The sequence below is a fragment of the Phascolarctos cinereus genome, unplaced genomic scaffold (assembly GCF_003287225.1).
Source record: "Phascolarctos cinereus isolate Bilbo 61053 unplaced genomic scaffold, phaCin_HiC Scaffold_726;HRSCAF=1367, whole genome shotgun sequence".
Lineage (NCBI taxonomy): Eukaryota > Metazoa > Chordata > Mammalia > Diprotodontia > Phascolarctidae > Phascolarctos > Phascolarctos cinereus.
The window spans coordinates 382,249,600-382,276,185 of record NW_027556098.1 but is presented as its reverse complement, the minus strand read 5'-3'; the positions used below and the strand labels follow the sequence as shown (position 1 = coordinate 382,276,185).

General features: G+C 46.1%; 1 protein-coding gene across 2 annotated transcripts in view; it reads left to right on the top strand.

Moving 5' to 3' along the window:
* Positions 1-26,586, top strand: part of PAX7 (paired box 7) — a 162,374-nt gene that overhangs the window by 54,544 nt on the left and 81,244 nt on the right. For both annotated transcript variants that reach the window (XM_020973165.2, XM_020973164.2), the window contains exon 5: positions 20,162-20,361. In XM_020973165.2, coding sequence (XP_020828824.1) covers positions 20,162-20,361 — 200 coding nt within the window. The remainder of the gene's footprint in view (positions 1-20,161; positions 20,362-26,586) is intronic.

Genomic DNA, 26,586 nt, shown 5'->3' with positions numbered 1-26,586 from the left:
AGATCTGGCATTTTATGTTCTAAAGGACCTCCCAGCCCTGTCATTCTGTGTTCTAAGGGCCCTCCCAGGCCTAAATCTATGATACTTAGGATCCTTCTCTTCCCTTATAGTGCAGGTATGTTCTCATAAGTATATGCACAATCATGATGATAATGATAGCCAAAATACTAGATTTAAGATCAGGAGATCTGGGTTTAAGCCCATCTTTGCTACTTTGGGCTATGTGACTGAGGCCAAGTCCTTCCCTTTCTCTGGGCCTTAGCATCCTCCTAGATAAAGGAAAGAATGACCCTCTAACAATAACGTTTGTGTTTTTATAGGGCTTTTAAAGGGATTTCATATCTACATTTAACCTCACTCTGAGGGAGGCAGGGAAGATATTATTATGCCCACTTTCCAGAGGAGGAAGCTGAGACTTCTTGAGGTAGAGACACAACCATAGTCATATAACAGGCATAGAGAACAGAGTCTAGAGGATCTAGCTCCTAATATTTGCTTGATTTGATGGGGCCGGCTGGCCAGCCAGGAGGAATTAAGGCAAAGGGAAACATCAGGGTGGGTGGGCAGACCCCAGAATCCTCAAGATGAGCTTTGCCTTTGGATGGGCTTGGACGAGAGCTAGGCACTCAAAGGGCCCTAAAGTGATGTCCTGCACCATGAACTTCAGAGCAATGATATTCACCTCCATTCCCACCCCTCCCCCAGCCCTGAGTGTAACACTTCCTCAACCTCCTGTGGTAATGAGCCCTTTCCTCCCTCCCCTAATGCACTTCGATTCAACCCCTGCTCCTCCCCATTCTCCACGACCATTTCGGTATTCCTCCATCAATACATCCCAAACTCCAAAATGTTTTATGGCCAAATTAGTTTGGGAAGTGATGCTTGAGGCTATCGGCACAGCCACCCGGTATAATTCCAAGCAATATTGACTGCCTCCTGCTTACTCCGCATTTGCCTCCCCTCAATCTGTGAAGCCAGTGCCCTCTATTGCACAGTGGAAATACTGCATCATTAAAATAGTCATGTCACCATGAGTTAGGAGCCTTATAGAAGGGACGATCTCAGCCATTGGCTTGAATAGCGCTGGAGTGTCCCCTCAGTGGGTGAACCTAGTGACTGAGGAGAGGGAGCTACCTGGAGAGTCTGATCAGATGATGCCCCATCTTGGCCCCCAGGAAGTTGGGGGGGTGAGGAGGGGAGGGCACCTCAGGTGTCAGCACTTGCTATTACCTGCTTAAATAGTGGGGAAAGGGAGGCTAGCATGGCTGGCAGGGATGTATTTAGTGAGTGATTATCCAGAGACTGTGGAATGGTAGGAGAAGCAGTCTCTTCTCTCTCCTCCACATCACTACCACAATCACTTTCCCAACGAACAGTTCCGACCATGTCACTCCCTGCCCTAGAATAGTCAGTGGCTCCCTACTGCCACTAGGATAAAATACACAATCCTCAGCTTGGCACCTAAATCCCTTCAGTAGTCTGGCTTGTCTATTTTCTCCTACTCTATGTCCTGGGCAAACTAGAAGGCTACTTGATTTGAACAGTCTTTCCCCTATTCCTGAAATTACCTCTGCCTTTTAGAATACATAGCTTCCTTCAAAGGTCAGATCATGTCAATCCCTTTTTTTAAAACCTTTCTTGATCCCCTTAGTTTTTTTAAAATTACCTTAATTTTATTGATGAGCTTTCTTTTATATCACATTTTCCTTTCCTAACCAATATGCCATCTCTTGCAAGAAATATTTTAAAGGGGGATAGCTAGGTGGCAGAGTAGATAAAGCCCTGGCCCTGGAGTCAGGAAGATCTGATTTCAAATCCAGCCTCCGACATTTACTAGATGTGTGACCCTGGGCAAGTCACCTAACCCCAATTGCTTAAACAAGAAAGAAATATTTATGGGGGGGGGGGTCAGCAAAACTTGCCAACACACCTACAAAGCCTGATAGTATATGCAATATTCCACACTTCTAGTCCCCTACCTCTGCAATGAAGGGAGAAATTTGCATATTTTTCTTGGTCAACAGCATCTGGTTTCATATTTTTTCTTTCTGTTTACATTACAGTCATTGTATGTATTGTTTTCCTGGTGTACTTACTTCATGTTACATCCGTCTTCCCATCCATCTCTGAATTTTTCATATTCATCATTTTTACAGCCATCTAATAATTAGTGGGCTCCTCCCTTGTTTCTAGATTTTTGCTTCCATAAAAAGTGTGCCTACGAATATTTTGGTTTGTATGAGCCCTTTATTTTTTTCCAACCTCCATGCCTAACAGTGGAGTTTCTGAATCAAAAGATATGGGCCTCTTTGTCACAGTTTTAGCATAATTTCAAATTGTATTCCAGAATTATTAGACCAATTCACAGTTCCACCAAGTGAACCTGTCAACCTACAGTCCCTCCAACAAGGATTATTTCCCTCTTTTGTCCTCTTTGCCAATTTGCTGGGTGTGAGGTGAAACTTAGAGTTGTTTTGATTTGCATTTCTCTTATTATTGGTAATTTAGAACAATCTTTCATACAGTAGTTAGCGGTTTGCAATTCTTTTGAGAACTGTTTGTTCATATTTGCATCCAGTAAGGGTCAGAGGAAGAAAAAAAAGTTGGTAATTCCTTGCTTGAGTTACTCAGGCAGCTATTTGTTGATCTGACAATAGGTGGTTCTGTTGTCTTCCCGGGGGCATCTATCCAAGACATAGCAGAAAACATTCCAAGACTTATCAAAACTCTGACAATTACCTTCTCGTGGTGATTGATGTCAGGACAAAATGATTCTACCAAAATGAATCTGAAAAGTATTGCCAAGGATTATGAAGTCTTGAGTAAAAAAACCAAAGACAATAGGGGCAAGGTTGTGTTTTCTTCTCTATCCACAGTTGAGGAAGGACTCTGGAGGTGAGAGCTTCCTGAAACTCTGCATCACTCAAATCCAATTCATGTGCAGAAGACTTCAGGTTTGTGAAGTCCTTAGTCCTCCTTAAGAACAAAGGAGGAATAACAACAACAATAACCCACTGAAGGCAAGGGATGGAGAAGAGAAAAAGTAATTTGGGAAATGAACAGCAAGCTAAGGAGGTTGTGTCTAAGAATGGGATTTATAGTTCTGGAGTATAACTCACAAAATAGCATCAACAGATTCCTGGTCAGGGATGGAATATACCTAATTAATGTATCTGCCAGGTGTCTTGAAAAGGGATTTTTTAACTAAAAGAGTTGGGGGCAGGAGATGACTGTCTACGTATATGTCTTCCAAGGTAGATACTGTTGAGAGAGTAGTTACCTAGAGGGGGAAAGAATAGTGGAGATAGCCAAAGGCTCACAGTATACAAAATACAAGAAATGATCCAGTAGTGAACTCATGAGCTCAGATATCTATACACAATTGCCCAAAGTTTGTGTATACAAAGAGGAATTGTGTATACAAATAAACAAGGGGGATTAGAAGTCCCAACTCAAGGAGATAAATTTGATCTCATAGGTATCACTGAGACCGGGTGGAATAAAGTCTATGGCTGTATCGTGACTTTGAATTGTCTATTAAGAAGGTATCCTCATGGGAAGAAATCCAGGAACACAGGGAGGACAAAGTATTTGGGTGAAAATCAATAGAGGGGGAAACAGAAGTTATTCTGTCATTGGAATATACTACAGACCACCTGGACAGAAAGACAAACTAGCTGATGAGTTCAGAAAGTGAATCACAAGACCTGTACAGAAGCTATATACTAGTAATGGTGGTGGTGGGGGGGATTCATTTGATTTTGACATTTGGATTTGACAGACAGACATTGTCTGGACCTCTCTCTCTCTCTCTCTCTGTCAAAAGCAGAACAGCTAATAAATAATTTCTTGACATGCCTTAGGGAGAATTTAATCCTTCAAAAAGTGGAGAAACTAACTAGAGGAAGAAGTTATTCTGGATCTAATTCTCATTCAAAGGAAAGAACTCGTTTCTGGGGTGGAAATGATGGGAATTTCAGGAGGGAAGTAACCACCTTCTCCTAGAGACTATAAAAGATGGGAAGAAATTCAGCCTGACATAAACCCTAGATTTGGGAAAATAGATTTCAAGGGGTTTGGAGGAGATATGTAGGATCACATGCATTAAAATGTTATAGAGAGAGTCATTCCAAGAGGGATGGAAGTTTTTCGGTTTTGTTTTGTTTTGTTTTGTTTCTTGAGTAATATTGAGAGAAGGAGGAAGATCAAAGTAGGGATAAGACTTTTGACTAGCATGGGCAGAACAGTAATAACTGACAAAAGAGCAAACCAATTCTTGTTTTCTCTGCCAAGGAGAATGACCTTTGCTCTGGAAATGACACAACAACAACAATTAACAGGGAATGGATACCCAAGATTTGTTGTTGTTGTGAAGTCATTTTTAAGTCATGTCTGACTCTCTGTGATCTCATTTTGGGGTTTTCTTGGCAGAGATAATAGAGTGATTTGCTATTTCCTTCTCCAGCTCATTTTACAGATGAGGAAACTGAAGCAAATAGGGTGAAGTGACTTGCCCAGGGTCACACAACTAGTTAAGTGTCTGAGGCTAGATCTGAATTAAGTTCTTCCTGACTCCAGGCTCAGTGTTCAATCCTCTGTGTTACTACCTGCCCCCAGCAGATGAGGAAAATGTCATGGATAGCATTTTCCTGAATTTTAGCAAAGCTTCATAAAGTATCTCATACTATTCTTATGGAGAAAATGGAGAGATATGGATTAGATAAGAATACAATCAGCAGGACTCAGAACTGGTCAGATAGCTGGGGTTAGGGACTAATGGCCCTACATCAATGTAGCAGGATGTCTCCCTGTGGAATAGCCCCAGGGATTTGTGCTTGGCCCTGTGCCGGTTTTTTGGGCAGCCAGGTGGTGCCATAGTGCATAGAGCTCAAGCCTGAAGGCAGGAAGACTCGTCTTCCTGAGTTCAAATCTGGCCCCAGACACTTACTAGCTGTGTGATCTTGGGCGAGTCACTTCACTCTGTTTGCCTCAGTTTCCTCATCTGTAAAATGAGCTGGAGAAGGAAATGGCAAACCACTCCATTATCTCTGTCAAGAAAACCCCAAAATGAGATCATAGAGAGTCAGACATGACTGAAAAGATAACTGTGCTGTTTTAACCTTTTTCTGTCTTTCTGTTTTTAATCAATGACTTGAAAAAATGTATAGATAATATGTTCATCAAACTGGCAGATGACATGGGTCTGGGAAGGACTGCTAACACACTCAGTGGTGGAATCAGGATCCAATGGGATTTTGGCTGGGTAGAGCATAGGTCTCCAGTTGGAATTCCATAGGGATAAACCTAAAACCTTCCCCTTGGGTAGGAAAAATCAGCTCTCTGAGTAAAAGATAGGGGAGGCATGGTTAGACAATGGGTGTCCTAAAATACCTGGGGTTTGAGCGGTCTATTAGTTCAATATATGAGTGAGCTCTATAATGTAGCAGTGAAAAGAAAAGTTCAAATGATCTTGAGCTGCCTCCATAGACGTAGCTTCCAGGAATAGGAAGGAGACAAGTCATTCTAGGTTCCACCTTTATCAGACCTCATCTAGAGCATTGTGTTCAGTTGTGGGCACTGTGATTTAAGAAGGACATTGACAAGTTGGAGAGTGTCCAGAAAAGAGCCATTAGGAAGGCAAAGAGTTTTTGAAGATTGGAGTGAAGATGAAGGTTGGAAGAAATAGAGAATGTTCCATCTGGAGCAAAGAAGACCCATCAGAGTGTCTTCAGGTATTTGAAGGGTTGTCCTATGGAGAGAATTTTGGTGTCTTCTGTTTAGCCCCAGAGAGCAGAACCAGGAGGACTGAGCTGAAAATGGCAAAAGCCTGATTTAGACTTGCTGTCAGGAAAAGTTTTGCAACAACAAGGGGTCTAAAAGTGGAATGGGCTTCCTCTGGGTGACAAGTTCCTTCATCTTATCTATCCAATCCAATAAACATTTATTAAGCACCTACTATGTGCCAGGCATTGTGCTAAGCACTGGGGTATAAATTAATAAAAAGAAAGACAGTTCCTGCCCTCAAGGAGCTTACAGTCTAATGGGGGAGACACAGGGGATACCCAGGGGGAAGCATCTTGTTCTATGCTGTTGAAAACAGGCAGGGTAGCAGATGCAAAATGGGGTTTCTATGAAGAAAAGCTTTGGGAGGAGTTTGGTAACCCTCCAGAGGGGAGAGAGGGCTTTGTCCAGAAGATCTTCAAGCAGAGGCTACACAACCATTTGTCTAGATATTGTAGTTGAGGTTACGTCGGTATGTGGGTTTGGACTCTGGGACCTTCTCAGGTTCCTTCCAACTCTTCGATTCTTTTTGTGATTCTATGATATTCTTTGGTTATGAATCCAAGGCAGCATAATGGTCTTAAATGTCCCTGTAGTTATTAATGTTATCTCCCTCCTCAACATATTGGGTATATTCTCAGCTGTTCGCATATGATATCTCTCCAGTGGAATGTAAGCTCTTTGAAGGTAGGATCTTTTTTTTCCCCCCAGCTTTTGTCTTTGTACTCACTGCAGCAAATACTGTACCTGGAGATTGGTCCTAAATAAGCTTCTGTTGAATTGACTTCAGTTAAGAGGAATTGTATCCAGAGACCAGTGTTTGAATCCTGGCTCTGAATGCTTACTAGCTGGGTGAATTTGTGAAAATCACTTCACAATTCAGAGACTCAATTTCTTTCTATTTGCATGTTGGGATACTATCAGCATGGGTTACATACCAAACCAGTGGTTAGAAAGTGCTTTGTAAACCCTTCAATTGCTACACAAATGTGGGATGCTGTTATGATAGATCTGGGGCCTGAGAAGGAGCTCTGAGAACTGGTGGCCCTCTCCCCACTCCCAGGAAGCCCTTCCCTCTCTTCCCAGCACCTGCCCTCCCACCCCCCCCACCCCCAGCCTCCTCCAGCTTTCTCAGATCCGTCACTTGTACAAAGCTTCAGAGATGGCCTTTTTGTGAAAAGGCTACTGGTTTACAGTCAGAGAACCTGGGTTCCAATCTTTTCTAGGGTGCTTGCTACCTCTTTAACCTTGGCTGAAGTCACTCTGTGCCTCAGTTTCCTCTTCTGTAAAATGAAGAGGTTCTACTAAGATGACCTTTAAGGTCCCTTCCAGCTGTGATCTGTCATCCCTCCATGACAATTTTCAACAGATCCAATTGCTTAATGACCCTGTCAAGAGCCGGTCTCCCTTCGCTAGAGGCACCATTGGGCCTTCTTCCTGCCTTGGCTGTGTCCCGCCCTCCAGCCCTCCTCCCCCATCCCTCTCCTATTCTCTAGGTCCCAGCCTCAGGTTTTAATATTCAAGGCGTCCCTTCCCCAGGAGTGGGACTGAAGAGCTGACATCGGGGACTTTATTGAGATCACAGTTGCAGGCGAAAGGGCTGTCAGCTCAGCATTCAGCCCCACTTGGCCCCCTAGGGTGGCTGCCAGCATCAGAGTGAGCCGGGCTAGCAAAGGCCCTGAGGTTTTGTGCGAGGTGGGACAGAGCCCCAGCCAGGCCCCAGGGCCCACCGATATCTTGCTTTCTTTAACTTCCCTCCATTCACACTGGCCTTTTTTTTTTTTTAGTCTTTTGTCCTTTCTATTTGGGATCTGTCCTCCCCTTCTTCCCAACTCACCCCAGCTAGCTTTCCTCTCCTTAGTCACCTTTCCCAGCCTGGGCAGAAGGGAGGAAGTGAGAGGGTAGGCCAGCAGAGGATGGAGCTGCAGCCTCAAGCTACCGTCTCTAGCCAGAAGGCCAGGGTTCAAGACTTGGCTGTGCCATTCAACAGCTGTGTGATCTGAGGAAGTCTTTTCATCTCTCTGGGACCCACAGAATATATTAGAACTGGAAGGAAGCTGAGTAGCCATCTCATCCAACCATATCTGAAAAAGAATTTTATTTTATTTTTAGGCAATTGGGGTTAAGTGACTTGCCCAAGATCACACAGCTAGTAAGTGTCACATGGATATGAACTCAGGTCCTCCTGACTTCTGGGCCGGTCCTCTATCCACTGCCCCACCTAGCTGCCCCTGAAAGAGAATGTTTTAAAAATTCTCTGCAACATATGAGATTAGAGCCTGACTTAGCCAATGTGTTAGTATTTCTTCCAGCTTTGCGTACTCTGCAGACTGAGCCCTGAACCCCGATGTTTTCGTATAGTGCTTTAAGGTATGCTAATAAGCACATTACATATATTATCAGATCTGTTCCTCCTAATTCTGTGAGTCAGGTGCCACCACTATTCCCATTTTCCTGAAGAAGAAACAGGCTGAGATGTCTTGCCCACTTACACAGCTAGTAAGTGACTGAGGTAGGGGAGGGCTAACTGTGGAGGGGGTGATCAGGGAAAACTGGAGGATTTGGGGCCCCAGATGGGCCTTGAAAGAGGAATAGAAAGTGACATGACATTTTTAATGGATTGGACAGTGGGTTGGGGAGAGCAGTAGGAAATGGTGAAGCAGCTCCAGATTGTAGAAAGCATTGAATGCCGGGCAGTAAAGAGAAGAGGGGCTTTAGATGGACCGCACAAACATCCAGTTCATTCAAGGTGGATCAAACTCCTATGGGGGCATTAACAATCCAAATGGAATCCAGGAGAAATAAAGGTGGGGAGGCGAGCGCAGGGGAAGAGGAGAGAGGCAGGAAAATGCAGCAGGAATGTGGCCATCGAAGCAGAGGGGCTGGGGAGTTGATGGGTATTCCATCTGCTAAGGTTTAGGTTGTAGGAAGGAGCTCAGAAGCCCTGTCTCCTAGGCCCCCTCAGCCTTCTTGTGAGTGTCTCTTCCTCCAGGATGCTCCTGGAGAGAGTGCTCCAGTCTCCAGGTTCCAAAGACAACATCCCACCATCTCCAGTGTCTAGTCTGATAAGGGGAGGCACAGGGATTGGCTAAGGGGGAAGGAGAGACAATCCTGGTGACGCCTTTGGGTACCCCGGCTAACCTCAAACAAAACTGAGGGTTAGATTAGAGATCAGTAAAGTGGGGTCATTTTAAAAGTGCTGAATCTGGAGGAAGGAAGGCCTGGGGTCACATCCTACTTCCCAACAACCACTGGTTGTGGGACTCCTGGTTAAGTCACTTAGCCTTCTCAGTCTCAATGTCCTCATCTGAGAAATGGGAATGTCTATTGTCCCTCCAGGTCATGAGGTTCAAATGAGACAATGTCCGTAGATCCCAATGAAAACCTAAGTGAAAATTAGCCACTGTTGTGTTCACAGCACAATGAAGAGAGATAGAGAAAGGAATGGTCGGGGTAAAAATGGTCCTGAGACCTCCTCCTCTTGCCATAACGCTGCCCAGGATCCAACCATCCCCTCTCTAGAGAGGACCCTCATCCCTCAAGGGGGGGGGGGATTTTGAGGAGCAGTAGTCAGGGGCCACTAGAAAGGAGGCTGGGCCTATGTTTAGCTAGCTGGGCAGCAAGCGTTGAGAAAGGAAACCATGGGGACCAAGATGTGGGCAGAAAGAGGCCTCATAAAGCCTCCTTGGGCTCATCTGCACTGCGTCTGAGCCCTCCACAGACATGGCCTCTAGAAGCTGCACTTACTGAAAGCCAGACTCACAGCCCTCTAATTTAAAACATGGAATCTAGAACCAGAGGACCCTTAGAACATGGAATGTCAGAGGTCGGAGGGACCTTAGAAGACAATGTCTGAGTTGGAACTTAGAATCTTAGAACACAGAATGGTACAACAAAGAGAATCTAGAACATGGCATGTCAGAGAAGGAAGACCTCAGAACATAAAATTTTAGTGCTGAAGGAACCTTAAAACTTAAAATATTAGAGCTGGGGGATTAGAACACCAAATGTCAGAACTGCAAGGACCTTAGAATATAGAATTTCAGATCTGAGAAATCCTTAGAACACTGAACGCCAGAGCCGGGAAGCACTTTAAAACACATATTAATGTTGGAAGGGCACCCTAAAATGTCTGAGCTGGAAAAGACTTTAGGACGTGACTATCAGAGCTGAGAGGGCCCTCTGACTTGGATTGTCCATTGGACACCATAGTTCATTGCTTATCTTACAGGTGGGGAGCCTCCCCACTCCCCTCATTGTGACCTTCTACAAAGTCCTATGGCTAATTAACGTTTTGCATGGTAGAGAACAGAACCTGGCCCCTGCATTTTGGGAGCTTACAGTTAAATAAGGGAGATGTATGTGAATTCAAAGGAACTGTATCATTGCCAAACCCAAAGCACTAAGTGAGGAGCTAGGAGCCATGGGAAGAAGGAGGTCACAACGAATTGGTACCTGGAGGCCTCCTGGAGGGTGATTCCCCCAGAAGACCTCTCTATCTTCAGCACTTAGCACAGAACCTGGCACACTGTAGCCACTCAACAAAGGTTTGTTAAGGTGTTAAATGGAGATGATCCCCGTGTGTGCTAGGATGCCAGGCGGCAAGAGAAAATGGGTCCCTCCTCAAGCAAAGATAGGAGGGGGTAGCTGGCTGTAAACCCAGGGGAGGGTGGAAAGGCCTGGGATGGGATGGGGGGAGCTCTCACATTTACTAGCTTTGGGCTTTGGAAAACTTGATTAACTTCAGTAAGCCTCAGTTTCTTCATCCATAAAATGGGTGAGAATCCATTCTCCTTCTCCTTCCTCCCAGGAGGAAACACTGTGAGGAAGGTCCTTTGTCTAGCTTCCAGTGCCACATAATGTGAGCTATCACTGCTAGGATCGATCTCTGCTGTCCATCCTTCTACCCATGCCCCAAGATGGTCCTTCTCCCACACTGAGGTTCCCCGGGTCATCCCCCCCTCCACCACCACTGCTGTTGCACCCCCTCCTTTCTTCCCCCCTCCTCAAGTTTATCGTTTCTGTTGATTCCCAAGTTGTAAGGCCTATCAGGAGCATTACGGAGAGCCAAGCTTTGGTTACAGTTGACCAGTTCGGTGTTTGAAAAAAATCACCCCCGCAAAGTGCTTCTCCGAAGGCCCTGGCGAGAGGGCTGTGCAGAGCCCTCGGTCCCCAGCTGAGCTCAAAATGATTTTTCTATTTTTCTAGCCCTGCTCCCTGGGCTGCTTGGTATTCAGGAACACCCTGCCCACTCCCCATCACTTCGCTAGGCCCGAATTACTTGATTAAAACGCACATCAACTATTATGCGATTCGCTTCTCTGCCACTACGGCTCCACACCAGGGCCTGAGTTAACTGTAATAAGAGGGAGAGGGAGGCAGAGGGGGTGAGGGGGGTTTCCAGATGTTGGGGAGAGGGAGAGGGGCACAGAAATGAAACTCCAAGGCCAGATGCTTGAGCAATCCTGGCTAGCATTCTCAACCCGCTCACTTATTACCTTCTCTGGGCCTCAGTTTCCTCTTCTGTAAAATGTGGGCCCTGGGCTAAGTTTCTAAGATCTCTCAAGAATAATAACCTGTCTTTTAGCAACGCACTATGATTTACTACTCACAAAACCCATTGTGGAGTAAGTACTATGAGTATGGCTACTCCCATTTTGCAGATGAAGGGACTGAGGCCCAGTAGGGAAGGGGCTTTTTTATTATGAAGCCGTTAAATGAAGAAATAAGACTCTATTGATTCCAAATCCAACATTCTTACCCCTGTTCTGGGCTTTTGCTGTTGAATCATTTCAGCTGTGTCTGACTCTTCGTGACCCCATTTAGGGTTTTCTTGGCATAGAATAATTTGCCCCTTCCTTCCCCAGCTCATTTTACAGATGAGGAAACTGAGGCAGACAGGGTTAAGTGACTTGCCCAAGGTCACACAGCTAGTAAGAGTCTGATGTCGGATTTGAACTCGGGTCTTCACTCCATCAGGGCTGGTGCCCTATCCACTGTGCCACCTAGCTGCCCCTGTTCTGTGCTGCTTTCTTTTATAAATCCTAGAGTCTACAGAAATAAGGGGTCAACAGTCTCTTGGGCATTTGGGAGAAGTTTGGGTGTTTGTGAAAAGTCAGCGGGCTCATTGTGTGTATGTGGGAGAGAGGACAGGTGTAGTATTTCATAGTTACTGACAGATGTCCCGTCTTAGGGACTTCTCAGTCAATCACTGAAGCCCCAGCAAATGAGCTCTGTGTTGTCACTCAGAGATGAGTCTCACTTGACTTTATTTCTCTCTTTTTCTGGACTCAGTTTCCCCATATGGACCTCAGTTTCCCTATATGTGAAACAGAATAATCCCTGCTCCTCCTTTTCTTCTTCTTTCTCCCAAAAGGAGTCATGAAAATGGTGAAGTGTCCTAAGCTGATGTGGACCCCAACTTCTTCATTTGTAAAATGGGAGGCTTGGAGCACCAAGGCTCTAAGTCCGTCCGGCCCCAGATCTATGCCCAAATTATGTTCTCTTCCCCTGGCCCTGACCTTCAGATTAGCCCTGGACACCCCACTTGGCAGAGATCAAAGCTTAGTCTGGGATTTTTCCTGGAGGAAGAGGCAGCTTAGTATAACAGAAAACATTGGGTCTGAAGTCAGAGGAGACTTGGGTTTGAATCCTGCCTGTGGGACTTCTGATCTGTCTGACCTTGGGCAAATCCCTTTCCCTCTCTGGGCCTCCATTTCCTCCTCTGTAAAATGAGGCAGTCAGACTATACGGTCCTGTGAAATCTTAAGTTCTGTGAACTGAGGTGGTCAAGGAGGGCTTCTTAGAGGAGGCAGCCTTGTTGGCCAAGAAAACGAGTCAGTTTTAGAGGTGAGACGCTGGGGACACAGCTTTGCTTAACAGCGGGAGCATGGGGCTTTGGAGTTCATTTCTACCCCCTTCCTCCTTCACAACACCTGGAAGGAAACCGCTGCCCTAGTTAGTCTCTCCCCCACCCCCATGCACACAAACACACATAGTTTTCTTGCCATCATCATCATCGTCGCCGTCGTCGTGGTCATATCAGGCTAAATCTCCCATCAGACTGGGGGCTCCCTGAGGACGGGGACAGGTTTTGAGGACACCCTGTACAGTGCACCTTCCAGGGTTCCACGTGCAGCATCTTGAATTCCTCCCACCACCACCTCCTCACCACCACCCCACAATGGCCCAGAATGGCGACCCTCCTCCAGCCTCCCTGCCCCAGGCAGCTCACCGGCACCATTCTCTCTGGCTCGTCTTGTTTGGGAGAGAATTCAGGAATGGAGGAATTGGAGACAGAAACAGAAGAGATAGAGACAGAGACAGAAAGACAGAGAGCTAGAATCACGTAAAGCAGGAGGGAGGATAGGGCGGTGCTGTCCCCCAGGTTCACTAAGGCACAGGCTCCATCCTCCCCCTCTTCCTCTCCCCTCCCCATCCCAAGTGGGCTTTAATGAATGCGCTTCCATGCTCGCTCCTGCCTGCACATCCCCAAGGCCAGCCTTGGGTGCTTCACACGCAGAGACAGCAGGTCCTCCAGGAGCGTCAAGGGCTCAGCTTCATCCTCCAGGCCTCACTGCGGCCGATTCCACCTAATCCTGTTGATTAATTTAACTCCGAGGCTAAGAGGCTACCAGGAGCCTGGGGAGGAGGGGGGATGGGCCTGGGGCTAGAGGCAAGGGAGGCAAGGTGTGGGCTCAGCACCATCCCCTTTCCCCCAAACCTTTTTGCTCCAGGCCCCTGTTAAGCCTTAACTGTACTTCTCTCTTGCTGCCCATTCCCCACCTCCCACCGACAATAGCTTACACTCCTGGGTTCAAATTTGACAACAGCCCCGGCACACAGGCAGCAAAAGTAGTGTTATTCCCATTTCATGGAAGAGATAATTGAGGCCTAGGGAAGGAAAGGCTCTGAGGGGATAGACTGTTACCAAATAGGGGTGCTTTATGGAAACTGTATGGTTAGTTCAGTCAGAGGATCTGGGTTCAAATCCTGGGTCTCTTCTACTGACTAGACCTAGGGCAAATCACCTTACTCACTAGGACTTATTTTCCCCATCTGTAAAATGAGGGAATCAGACCTGATCCTAAGGTCCCTTTCAAGAAGCATGGTGGGGAAAGAGCACCAGAGCCTAAAGACCTGGGTTCAAATCCCACTTCTGCCCCTTATAGCCTCTTTGACCTCAGTCAAATCATTTCTTTTCCTTGGGGCAAATGTACCTTATCTCTTAAATTAGATGGTTTCCTGAGATTTCTTCTAGCTCCTAAATCTATAATAGTTATAATAGCTAGCATTGATTTTTAAAAGCCTTAATGTTTGCAAAGCGCTTTACCTATATTATTTCATTTGTCCCTCGAAACAACCGTGGGAAGTAGGTTCTATTATTATTCTTATTTTACAGATGAGGAAACTGAGGCACAGAGTAGTTAAGTGACTTGCCCAGTGACATACGGTTCATTGAAATCCATGATTTTATAATCTTATAAGATTATGACTCATTCAAGGTTACAGAGCTAGGAAGTATCGGGGCAGGATTTGAACACAGGTCCCCTATTTCCAAGCCAAATCCTGTTTCTACTATAGCATATTTCCTCCCAAAATAAAACATATTTCTTTTTTTTTTTTTGGAGGCAATCAGGGTTAAGCAACTCACCCAGGGTCACATAGCTAATAAGTGTCTAAGGATGGATTTGAACTCAGGTCCCCCTGACTCTGCTGTAACACCTAGCTGCCCCCATCACTTATTTTTGACTCCTGTTTGTGAACAAAGACCTTGATTTGGGAAGAGGGAAAGCTGTAGGCTTCTTTGGGGATGTCTCCTGTTCTCTCTGCAATGGGCTATTAGGCTTCTCTACTTAGGTCCAGCCCCCACCCCCAGGGCCAGTGTGCCCCCTCCTCCGAGGATAACATAAATGTCACTACACAGGAGAAAAGTCTTTGATAAGGCAATGAGCAGTTAGTAGGTGTTTACTGTGTGCCAGGCACTGTGTTAAGTGCTGGGTGTACAGGTACAAGCAAAAAGACAACCAGTCCCTGCCCCTAAGGGGCTTACCTTTTAATGGAGGAAAGCAGCATTCAAAAGGGGGAGAGCAGGGGAGGGGATGGAGTCAAAATCTGCATCGCCAGAAGCACAACTGGGAAAGAAATGAAGCCTGGCTGGCCTGGACCCATCCCCAAAATGGAGGCCCTCAAAAGTGCTCCCTAATGGGAGAAGGGAGACAGCATGGCAGAGGGATGTTCCAGGATGAGGAGTCAGCAGCCTTATCATAGCCAGGTCTAGAGAGGCAGACATGCAGCCAGAAGGGGAAGTGAGCATCAGAAGACTTGGCTTTAAGCCCCAACTCTGCCACCAACTTCCCTCTGTGATTTTAGTCTAGTCATTTCTGTTATCTAAGCCTCAGTTTCCACTTCTGTAAAATGAAGATAATATTTGCTATACCTTCTGCTGAATGCTTTCACAGGGTTGTTTATGTAGGAAGAGTTTTGTAAGTCTCAAAATGCCATTAAAATTATTATTAATATTCTTTTACTAATCATTAATATTTCTTCAAATATAATTTAATTAATATTAATTTAGTTAATGTTTTATTAATTATTACATTCTTCCCCTGAAAGCAGAAGTCCCATGAAGCCAGGGATAGGATCTCTATTATTCATTGCAATGATAAATTCTTAGAAGAACATCAGGTTTACAGCTGGAAGGAGCCTTAGAAACCATCTAGTCCCACTGACCCTCTTGGACCTCAGTTCCTCCATCTGTAAAGTGAGGGAGAAGGAGGAAAGCCTAGAGCCTGAGGTCTTTCTCTTCCTGCTATAGATCCATGAGCCTATGAGATGGGACAGGAAATGCTGGATGTTGCCAGATGGCGGAAGGCCTTGGACTCCAAGCAGAGTTTAAACTCTATCTTCACAGCAATAAGAAGGCTTTGAAGAATTGATATGTATAAAGGAAATTATTTTGGTAATGATACAAAAGATGAATTGGAAGAGGGAGAGATTTGATGGGGGAAAGACCATAGGAAGAGATTACAATAGTCTGAGAAGGTGGTCTGTCACCCTGGAAGGAATAGAGATCAGAGCTGGAGTAGAGATGGAATCAGTAAGACCTGGTCATTGGATATGAGAGGAAAGGGAGGTGGCAATCCCAAGATTCTGAGCCATATTCTGGTGAATATGGCACCATGGGCGGACATGATGAGGTCAGAAGGAAGAACAAGTCAGCAGAGGGAAAGTAATAACTCGGTGGGAGCATGGTCAGTTTGAGGTGCCAGTGGGACAAGGAGTCTTGGGAACAAGTCTGAAACCCTGAAGAGATCCGGTGTAGAGCTGTAGATGGTAGCCACATCAGCATTCGGCCAGTAGGTGAAGCCACGGGAATAAATGAGATTGTCAAGGGAGAAAGGAGAGAGGGAGAGAAAATCCCTGTCCTTTTCTCTCCTCCAAGGCCCCCCTCCTCCCTCCCTCTGGTGCCATCTAAGGCCTCTTTCCTCTCCCTATCATGCTCAGTGTATGTCAGGAATCCTGAATCAGGAAATTAAAGCTGTGTTGTCAGTATTACCAATACCCAGGGAACTAATCCTGGGGATTAGTTTTCTTTGGCTCCCAACCTCCTGATGTGCCTTGGGGAGACAGGGCACCAGGGGACGCCAGCTGTAGCCCCCTGACTGTGGCAGGAGGATCTGGCCCCGAGCCCAGGCCAGGAGGACCTCCACATCCAGAATGGCCCAACATGGTTGGAATGAGTGAGGGAGATTCCCCAGTCTTGGATCTCCCCACCAGCCAGTCTTTGGAAACACTGGGACAAGTGGATAGGAGAAAATGCCTGTGGACATGGAGGAGAGAAGCTTTCCCATCACTGGTTCTTTGGAAGTGACACGAAAATTGATTTGGTATCTTCTTCCAACCAATCAGGAAGTGGCAACTAATTACTGCCCTCCCCCCTCTTACTCATTGGGGCAGTACATGGGGCAGGAGGGATGTGGGAGGGATATTTGCCCCTACGATCCTTGGGAGAACCTGTTGTTTCTTCAAGGGTGAGGATGGAGCAGCTGGGGCCGGAACTGAGACAGTCTTCTTCCCTATAAGCCCCTGGGAAGCTTTCCCCGACCCCGGGGCAGGGAAACAGAAGAAACAGAGCACACCATCTTCAGCTTAGGCCATAGATTCACAAACCCAGTGCTGGAAGGGAATTCAGAGGCCACCTTGTCCAATCTCGCCCCACCCCCTCATCTCACCCATGAGGAAGCCATGGTCTGGGGGTGTCAAGTGACTTACTCGCCGAAGTCACAAAGGCAGACAACCTGGTTGAATTTGAGCCCAGGAACTTTGACTTGAGAACCTCACTACTCTTACAGACTATTCATCCAATTCTCTCATTTTATAGATGAGGAAACTGAGGCCCTTGAGACAGCCTGAAATGACTTGCCCAAGGTCACCCAGCTAGAAGTGAGGCAGAAGGCCTAGTGTGAATCCTAGCTCTGCTACTTGTAGTATGTGTGTGACCTTGGGTAAGTCATTTACTTTGTCTGGGTCTCACTTTTCACGTCTGTAAAATGAGACAGTTAGAACTATATGACCCCAAAAGGCCTTTCTAAATCTCAGTTCAATGTATCCATTTCTTCATCCATTTTACATGCGCAGCCAGAGCCTTCTTAGATCCGAAGGAACTTGCGGGCCTCATGTTACAGATGGAGAAATTGAAGCTGGCTCAGAACTGGACTAAGGCCATGGCTCAGAAACCTCCAGTGGTTTTCTTCTGCCTCTCAGATTGAGTCAGAATTCCATGAGGAATTCCTTGATGTTCAAGGCTGCTCACTGCCAGGAAGGACCTTCCCTACATGTACAAGCTCTCACTCCTCTCCAAATACACTCTGTCCTCTACATAGACCCCTCTCCTCTCTATGCAGGGGTGAGGGTGGGGAATAGGGCCTCCTTCAAGTCTATGCCTACTTCGGAGCAGGGCCCTTGGCTTCTCCCTCCTATCAGCCTTGAACATTCTTCCTCCTTTCTTTCTTTAAATCCATAGCACTTCATTTAAGACTCAGCTCTTCCATAGGGACTTTCCTGGGTTAACATAATCTTAATCCTAATACTCTGGAAGAAAGGAAGGAAGAGAAGGAAGGAAGAAAGGAGGGAGTGGAGGAGGGAGGGAGGAAGAAAAGAAGGAGGGAAGGAAGGAAGAAAGGAAGGAAGGAAGGAAGGAAGGAAGGAAGGAAGGAAGGAAGGAAGGAAGGAAGGAAGGAAGGAAGGAAGGAAGGAAAGGAAAGTGAAACAATGAGGGAAAGAAGGGAAATAAAAAATAGAAAAAGAAAAGAAAGAAAATGGTAGGAAGAAAAGCCTTGACCTTCATTCTTGCCTGCTTTTCCTTCCCCTTCTCCATGGTGGAGGGTTCCTGAAGTGTGGGTTAAGCACGTCCCACCCTGAGGGTGGGTCCAGGGCCTGGGCTAAGAGAGAACCCAGCTGGTGCTTGGCTTGGCTTTGGGTCAGTGTCCCAGGAGCTGGGCGAGATTGATGGCTGCCTAGACGGCCAGAACAGTAGCTGGGGAAAAGGGCTGAGCCAGAGCAGCCTCTGCCCTCCAGCAGCTGAGGAGTTTGGCCCGACCTCTGGGAGCTCCCAGGGTCTGAGGCCCGGAGGAGGAGGAGGAGAAGGAAGAGGAGATTCTTAACCTGACAGTTGATAGTTCTGTCCACAAGCAAGAGATGAGCTGGCTGTCAGCCTTCTCAGGCCTCTTTTGCCCGGGCCAAGAAAGGCCCTATCTCATGCAAGTGAAGCTCAGGAACCATGTGGAAAGCATCATGGTCAATGTAGTAGGGAGGGAGTCTGGCCCCTCCCTGGCCCAGCCTGCCCCACTGCAGCCTCTCCCATGATTCCTGGGGGTTGCCCAAAGCTCTCCTGTACAAATGTGCACGTGCATCCTCCGAGACCCCAGAACACTTGATCCTCTGACCCAGGGGCTGGTAAACACACATTTTCAAAAACCACCACATTTAAAAGCAAATTTTATTGCTCTATCCTTTTTCTACACCACTATCATATCCCAACATCTCATCCTCCCGCCCTGCCCCCCAAAATGATGGTTAAGCAAAACTGAACTAAAAAGATGATCTATGGAAGATGAAATGTTCTCCAGCCGTCACCTTCCCCTGCACCCTGTGCCCCTTGGCAAATAAAGGGAGCTGGGTGCCATCTTGGGCTTTCCAGGCCCCACATGGGTCATTGCCATGAATCTTTGCTCTGTTACCTTTTAAAGTTGCTTTTGCTCGCTATATATGTGATGCCTGATGTTTTCTGGATTATGCTTCACACAAGTTTTTGCAGAATTGTGGTATTTTTTAGAGCTGGAAGGGACCAAGGAACAATAGAACAAAATGTTAAAGCTAAAAGGGAACTTAGAACATGGAGTTGGAAGAGTTCTTGGAACACGGAATGTCAAAGGATCGTGGATTTGGAACTGGAAGGGACATCAGAGGCCACCAAATGTAAACCCTTCATTTTACAAATGAAGAAACTGAGGCCCAAAGAGATTAAATGACTAGCCCAGGGTCACAGAGCTAGCGTCTGAGAGGGAATTTGAACCCAGGTCTTCCTGACTCCAAGACCAGTGTCCTCTTCATTATGCCAGTTAGAACTACAAAGAGGGCATAGCCAACAGAATGTTAGGGCCTAAGAGGGAGCTTAGAACATAGAAATGTCAGGGTCTAGAGACAGCTCAGAACATAGAATGTCAGAGCTGGGAGAAGCCTTAGAACACAAGATATCAGAGCTGAGAGGGATCTTAGAACACAAAATGTCAGAGCTGGAAAAGGGCCTTGGAAAAGAATGCGTGTCCCACCCCCACGTTTTACAGATATGAAAACTGAGGCTCATATAGGGCAAGTGCTTTGCCCAAGGTCTCATAGGTAATAAGTAGCAGAGTTAAGATTCAAACCAGGCCTTGTGGTTTCAAGAGCTTGAAGGAGCCTTAGAACATGGAATGTTAGAGTTAGAGGGACCTTAGAACATAGAACTTAGAACCAGGATTGGGGAGAACCTTAAAGCACAGAATATTAGTGCTAGAAGGGACCTTTGAGATCATCTAGTTCAATGTCCTCCTTCAATGAGCGTCTGGGGGTCTGCGAGGTGAATGGCTTACCCACAGTCATGCAGGTAAGCTGTCACAAAGCCCAGACCTGAACTCAGGTTCACTGACTCTCAGTCCAGCGGATTTTCCACAACCTCCCCCCGCTTACCAGGAGTGCAGACTCCAAACAGCAGCATGGCCTGCCTCCTGGGGAGTGTGGACACCCTCTGGGTGGTGAGAGTTGTGCCCTTGACCCACTCCAGACTGGCTCTGATGTCTTAGCCCTAAGCCCCATTGTTCTTCTCTCTCCCACCCTATAGGAAACCGGCTGGACGAAGGCTCTGATGTGGAGTCGGAGCCTGACCTCCCGCTGAAGCGGAAGCAGCGCCGTAGCCGGACTACTTTTACAGCTGAGCAGCTGGAGGAGCTGGAAAAGGCTTTTGAGAGAACCCACTACCCTGACATCTACACCCGGGAGGAGCTGGCCCAAAGGACCAAGCTGACAGAGGCCCGGGTCCAGGTAAGGGAGGGATGGGCATTCCTCAGAGAGAAACCGGGGCTTGGGCTGGGGTGGGGGTGCCCAGGGACAAATACAACAGCCTCATCTGCCATCTTCTGTAGGCAATGAGGGTCAGGGGGCAAGTCTTACTGTGGGCATGGAGAAGAGAGCCTTGGCCCACCAGAGGATCATGGGGTCACTGGTGCCCACAGAAGTTCATCAATTCATAGCCCTCAAACTAGAAAGGACCTCAGAGACCACCTGGTCCATTTTTTCAAGATTAGGAAACTGAGGTTCATAATGGAGAAGGAATTTGCCCATGGATAAAACTAGTCAACATAGGACTCAGGATCTGAACCCAGATCTTCTTGACTTCAAGTCCACCATCCTATCCACTATGCCATATGATCTGTCATCTATGTGTATGTGTGTAGGAGTGAGGGAAAGGGCACACAATGTTGTACCCCATACCTAGGAGACAGTAGTTGGGGGTGGAGAATATAGATGAGTATGGATCAGACATTATGATATAGGAGAAAAATCATTGACCAGTAGCAATCAGAAAACTTGGATCCCCACCTCCTCTACTTATGAGCAAGGTGATCTTGGCTAAATCCCTTTCCCCCTGGACCTCCATTTCCCCACACATAAAATGAGAGGGTCATCCTAGGACCTTTGAGGTCCCTCCTAGCTCCCCCATCTATGATTTTGTGGTCATGAGGGAGAGGGGGTTGAACAAGACAGGACCCTAAGAATCTTCAAGAGAGTGGAAGGGAATGTGGATAAAAGAGGGAAGGAGAGGCACAGAGCCTACACCATATGGCCCAGAGTGGAGTGGTGGGAGGAGAAGTTGGAAGGGGATCACTTAATCTTCCTGGGCTAAGATATCACATTCTGCAAGGCCTGCAGATTCTCCATGTGAAAAGTGTGTGAGTCTTCTGTCTCCCGGGACCTTGCTAGAAAAGCCAAGCAGAAGAAGGGGGATGGGGTGGGGCACCACCTTAAGACAAAGTCATGATAAATAGCCCTTTTGGGGAACTCCAGCCTATAGGCCCCACCTCCTCTATAGCTATGTGCCTGTGTGTATAACACACACAGGCCAGCAATGTGTGTTAACAGGTAGAGAGGGTGTGGGGCTGATTGGGAGATATTCATGTGTGTATGTGGCAGAAAGAGATGAAGAGCCACCTAGGGGGATTCTGACAGAGGGGAGATGGATTTGAGACATATATTTCTTGGACATAGCCAACGAAGGAAGATGTTTTACTTGACTATGCAAACTTGTTACAAGTATTTTGTTTTCTTCTTTTTCCCAGTGGGGGAGTAGAGGTAGAAGGGAGATTGAAAAAATTGAATTTTTGAATTTGAATTTGAATTGAATTTTGAAATTGAAAAAATTAAAATTTTAAAAAAGAATTCCTTAGTGGGCATAGCGGAGACTCCAAAGAAAGGACAAGCCCCTCAAAAGTCTTCAAGGAAGTATTCTCCAATGAGTTAGTTTGATTTTTGTTTTTGTTGTTTTTTTGGCTAGGCAATGGGGTTAAGTGACTTGCCCAGGGCCACACCGCTAGTAAGTGTCAAGTATCTGAGGTCAGATTTGAACTCAGGTCTTCCTTACTCCAAGGCTGGTGCTCGATCCACTGCACCACCTAGCTGCCCCTCTCAATGAGTTAAATCAACAATCATTTATTAAGCATCATTCTGTGCCAGACGTTGTGCTAAGCACTTGGGATACAAAGAGAGGCAAAAACATGGCCCCATCCTCAAGAAGGTGCTGTACTAATAGGGGAGACAATGTGTGTAACTGTTTACATACAAGATATATACAGAGCAGATGGAAGGAAATCTTAGAAGGAAGTGACTCGCAGCCGGCAGGACTGAGGAAGGCCTCCTGCAGAAGGTGGGATTTGAGTGGAGTCTTGAAAGAAGTCAGGGAACCTACTAGTCAGAGCATTCCAGTCATGAGGATGGTCAAATGCAAATCTATGGAGTCTAGAGACAATGTGTGCTGTTCCAGGAAAAGTAAGAAGGCCAATGTTCCCGGATCATCAATTGTGTGACCCTAAGCCTACATTTCTATGGCCAGCCCTCCCCAGTTGGGGTCAGAACTAAGACTGGGATGAGTCTAGCCCAGAAGGTTAAAGATGGGGGGGGGAGGACAAGAAATCTTTTGGAATACTATAGTAATTCCTTGCAATTAGTAGAAAACTGGACCAAGTACTCTTTATACTCCAAGAAGATGTGATTCTGAAAGAAAGAAAGAGAGAGAGAGAGAGAGAGAGAGAGAGAGAGAGAGAGAGAGAGGGAGGGAGGGAGGGAGGGAGGGAGGGAGGGAGGGAGGAAGGAAAGAAAGAAAGAAAGAAAGAAAGGAAGGAAGGAAGGAAGGAAGGAAGGAAGGAAGGAAGGAAGGAAGGAAGGAAGGAAGGAAGGAAGGAAGGAAGGAAGATTAGAATATAGAATATCAGAGCTAGGAGGTGGCCTTAGCACACACAATGAAATGTCAGAGTCAGAAGGGACCCTAGTTCTGTAGTAGTTCAGTCATTTTCAGTCATGTCTAACTCTTCATGACCCCATTTGAGGTTTTCTTGGCATGGATACTGAAGTGGTTTGCCATTTCCTTCTCCAGGTCATTTTACAGATAAAGAAACTGAGGCAAACAAGGTTAAGTGACTTGCCCAGCTAGGGAGTGTCTGAGGCCAGATTTGAACTCAGGAAGAAGAGTCTTCCTGATTCCAAACCCAGCACTCTATGCGCTATACCACCTAGCTGCCCTGGCATTCTATGGATGGGAAAAGTGAGACTCAGAAAGATGATGATTTGACAGAGATCACACAGTAAGTGGCAGAACCAGAATGTCAAAACAGTCAGCACTACGGACTAGGCTGCCCCTGTGTCTACACTGTATGTGAGACCCTATGGGAAGTGTCCAGAGAAGGCTCAAATCTGCTCTAAGGCAGGGAACCCCTATTTAAAGGGAAAATTAGGATTCACACATAAAACATATACTATATTGATCTAAATCAGGAGTTCTTAACCTGTGTGTGTGTGAGATGGACCCCTTTGACAGTCAAACAAAGCATATGGACCCCTTCTCAGTATAACATTTTTAAATGCATTAAACAAAATCAGATGATTGCCAAGGAAACTAACTATATTGAAATACAATTATACAAATATGTATTTTTTAAAAGTTCATAGACCAAAAAAAAAAAGGTTCGAAGATCCCAGGTTAACAGCCTCTGGTCTAAATAAAAGCTATTGCTAAATATAAGCCACCCCCTAAAATGAGATCTCTTTGAAAGGAAAAAACAGAGTTTTGCACCAAAAAAAATGACAAATTATAGACTACACTCAAATTTATATAAGCCAGATTTGGGAAAGATGTGGAGTCTATACTGAGACCAATAGGGTAAGATCACTTGAAAGCACATGCAAATTGTATACCGAGGAGCTAAAAGAACATGAAGTGAGGGAATTTACAGAGTTGGAAGAGGGGAGTCAGGGTGGGCTTCCTTAAGGAGCAAGGCTTTGAGGTCAAGGTAGGTTGACTGAGGCAAACATCTCATTTGATCCTAGAAACAACGTTGGAAAGTAGATAGGGTGGTGACTATGACCCATTTGGCTCCAAGAGGTTACATGAGTTGATTAGTCACACAGCAAATCCATAGGCACAGCTGGGATGGAAATCCCAGCCTCCTGACTCCCAAAAATCCAGTGCTCTTTCCAGTGTATCACACTGCTGTCCTAGAGAGGCTGCTGACCAAGCCAAGCCAGGAGGCCTCGGTTGCCTCATGGTTTTCCATTTCCTTCTGGAGGACATTTTTCTGCTTTTGGAAGGGAGCCCAATTGGGAAAGGAGAAAACATATCACAAGCCCCCTCCTTTCTGAGTGTGATATCTGAGTCGCTCACAGCCCCCAGCCCCCACCTCCCTCCACCCCTTAGCCCTTGGCGGGCCCCTGAGACTCAGCAGCCAGAAGCTTCCAAGCAGCTGTTCTCCAGGGCACATTCCTCGAGGCTTTCTCATCCCAGCCTCCTGGCAGCCTCCAATGCTTCCCACCACTTTTAAGCCTTGCCGCCTCTTGTAAAATTTTCTGGCTATCAGAGGGGATCTTTTATTGGCTTGTGGGAGCCGACAACATGTGTCAATCAAGTTCTGGGGCAAGGCGAGGAGTGGGGGGCGAAGGGAAGGGACCAGAGGACAAACAAACTCCCCAACATGCCAGTGTCGGGTAGAACTTGGGTGACCCCCTGTCAAGGATGCTAGAGAAGAGATTTCCTGCACTGAGTAGGAAATTAGGCTAGAAGACACCCTCCCTGGTCCCTTCCCAACTCTGAGATTCTAAAGATGATGAAATTTTTTTCAAATAGATTTTCATTGATATCTTTTATTTTTACACTGCCTAAATTTCTTCTTATATCCTACCCCTTCCCTTTTCAAAGAAACATTCTTTATAATAAAGAATTTTAAAAAGAAAAGGAGGAAGAAGAGGGGGGACAATTCAGCCACACCATTTGACACAAGATTTTATGATTGGAAGCTTCTATTATGACATTGTGGGGAAAGAGGATTGAGTACAGGGGCAGAAAACCTGGGTTTTGCTCCCTAGGGAACAGTTACCTCAGTGCCCTAAGGCAAGGCAGGGAAAACTCCCTGACATGTAAATTGCAGGTGTTGGAGAAGATCAAGAATTCCTCACCTGGAGTCTGAGTATTTGTTGTTGGGGGGTTTTTTTTAAATGTATTTTGATTGCTGTATTTTAAAAGAATTGGCTTTCTTTGCCATCCTGTGGATTTTATTTTATGCTTTTAAAAGCATGATTCTGAGAAGAGGCCCATAGGCTCCCCCAGCCTGACTGTCAAAGGAGTCCGGGACCCACAAAAGGCGCCTTCGAGGCTCTCCAAAGTCCCTCCCAGTTTCGAATTCTATTCATTTGTTCAGCAAGGCTATGTGTCAGACTCAGTGATAGGCACAGGGGATTCAAAGAGAAAAACAAATCGGCTCATGTCTTCAAGGAGCCAACATTCTTTTGTGTTGTTCTGTCATGTCTAATTCTCCTTGACCACATTTGGGGTTTTCTTGGCAGAGATACAGGAGTGGTTTGCCATTTCCTTCTCCAGTTCACTTTATAGATGAGGAAACTGAGGCAAACAAGGTTAAGTGACTTGCCCAGGGTCACACAGCTAGTGTCTAAGGCCAGATTTGCACTCAGGTCTTCCTGATTCTAGGCCCAGTTCTCTATCCACTACACCACCTAGATGCCCACCATTCTCCTACTGGTACTAATGATTATAATTATATAATTACAATAATATATTATAAAATATAATATAATATATTATACAGAAATTATATAATAACACCTAGTATTTAAGATTTGCAAAGAGCTTTGCAAATATTATCGAATTTTATCTTCACCACAACCTGGGAGGCAGGTACTATTATTATTCACATTTTACAGATAAGGAAACTGAGATAAGAGTTAAGCGACTTGGCCCAGGATCACACAGCTACTAAGTGTCTGAGGCTGGCTTTGTACTAAAGTTTAGAGGAAAGCGGTAGGCACAAAAGGAAAATGTAACACAAGAGAGATACAAAGTAATTTCTCGGGGAGAGACTGGCAATGCAGGGAATCAGAAGGCTCCCTTGGAGAGGGACTCTGTGAGGTAGAGGAGGGGAGGGAGAGCCTTCTAAGCATAAAGGCACAGCCTGTGCAAAGATGTGGAGGTGGGATGACATATATAGAAAGCAGCAAGAAAGCCAATTGGCTGGAATGGATAGCACATAAAGGAGACTGGCTTGAAGCCTAGGAAGGAGGTCTGAAGCCTTGTAAAAGCCAGAGACAAGAGTCTGTATTTTATTCTCTTGGCAAGAGGGATTCACCGGAGGAGTAGAAGAGTGATCTGGCCAGACCTGACTTTATTTTATGATTCCAAAATCCTCTGAGCCCACGATCCCTATGATTCAGTGCTTTCAGTGATTCTAAGATTCTCTGTTTCCAGAGGTTTTATGATTCTAAATTTCCAGGGTTCTAATGTTCCACAGGGATACTTAGCCCTGTTCTAAGAAATTCCAAACATGGCTAGTCTCACCTACATTAGTAGATAGGTCGTTTCTCTTCCCCCTCCTCCCCTTTCCTGAGCCCACATTCCCTCTAGGTCAGTGGGAGCCCCACCCCGGGGGTAATGAGATCCTTTCACAAGGGGCTCCTTGAAGGCTGGCCAGACCTGACCCAAGCCCCAGCAGG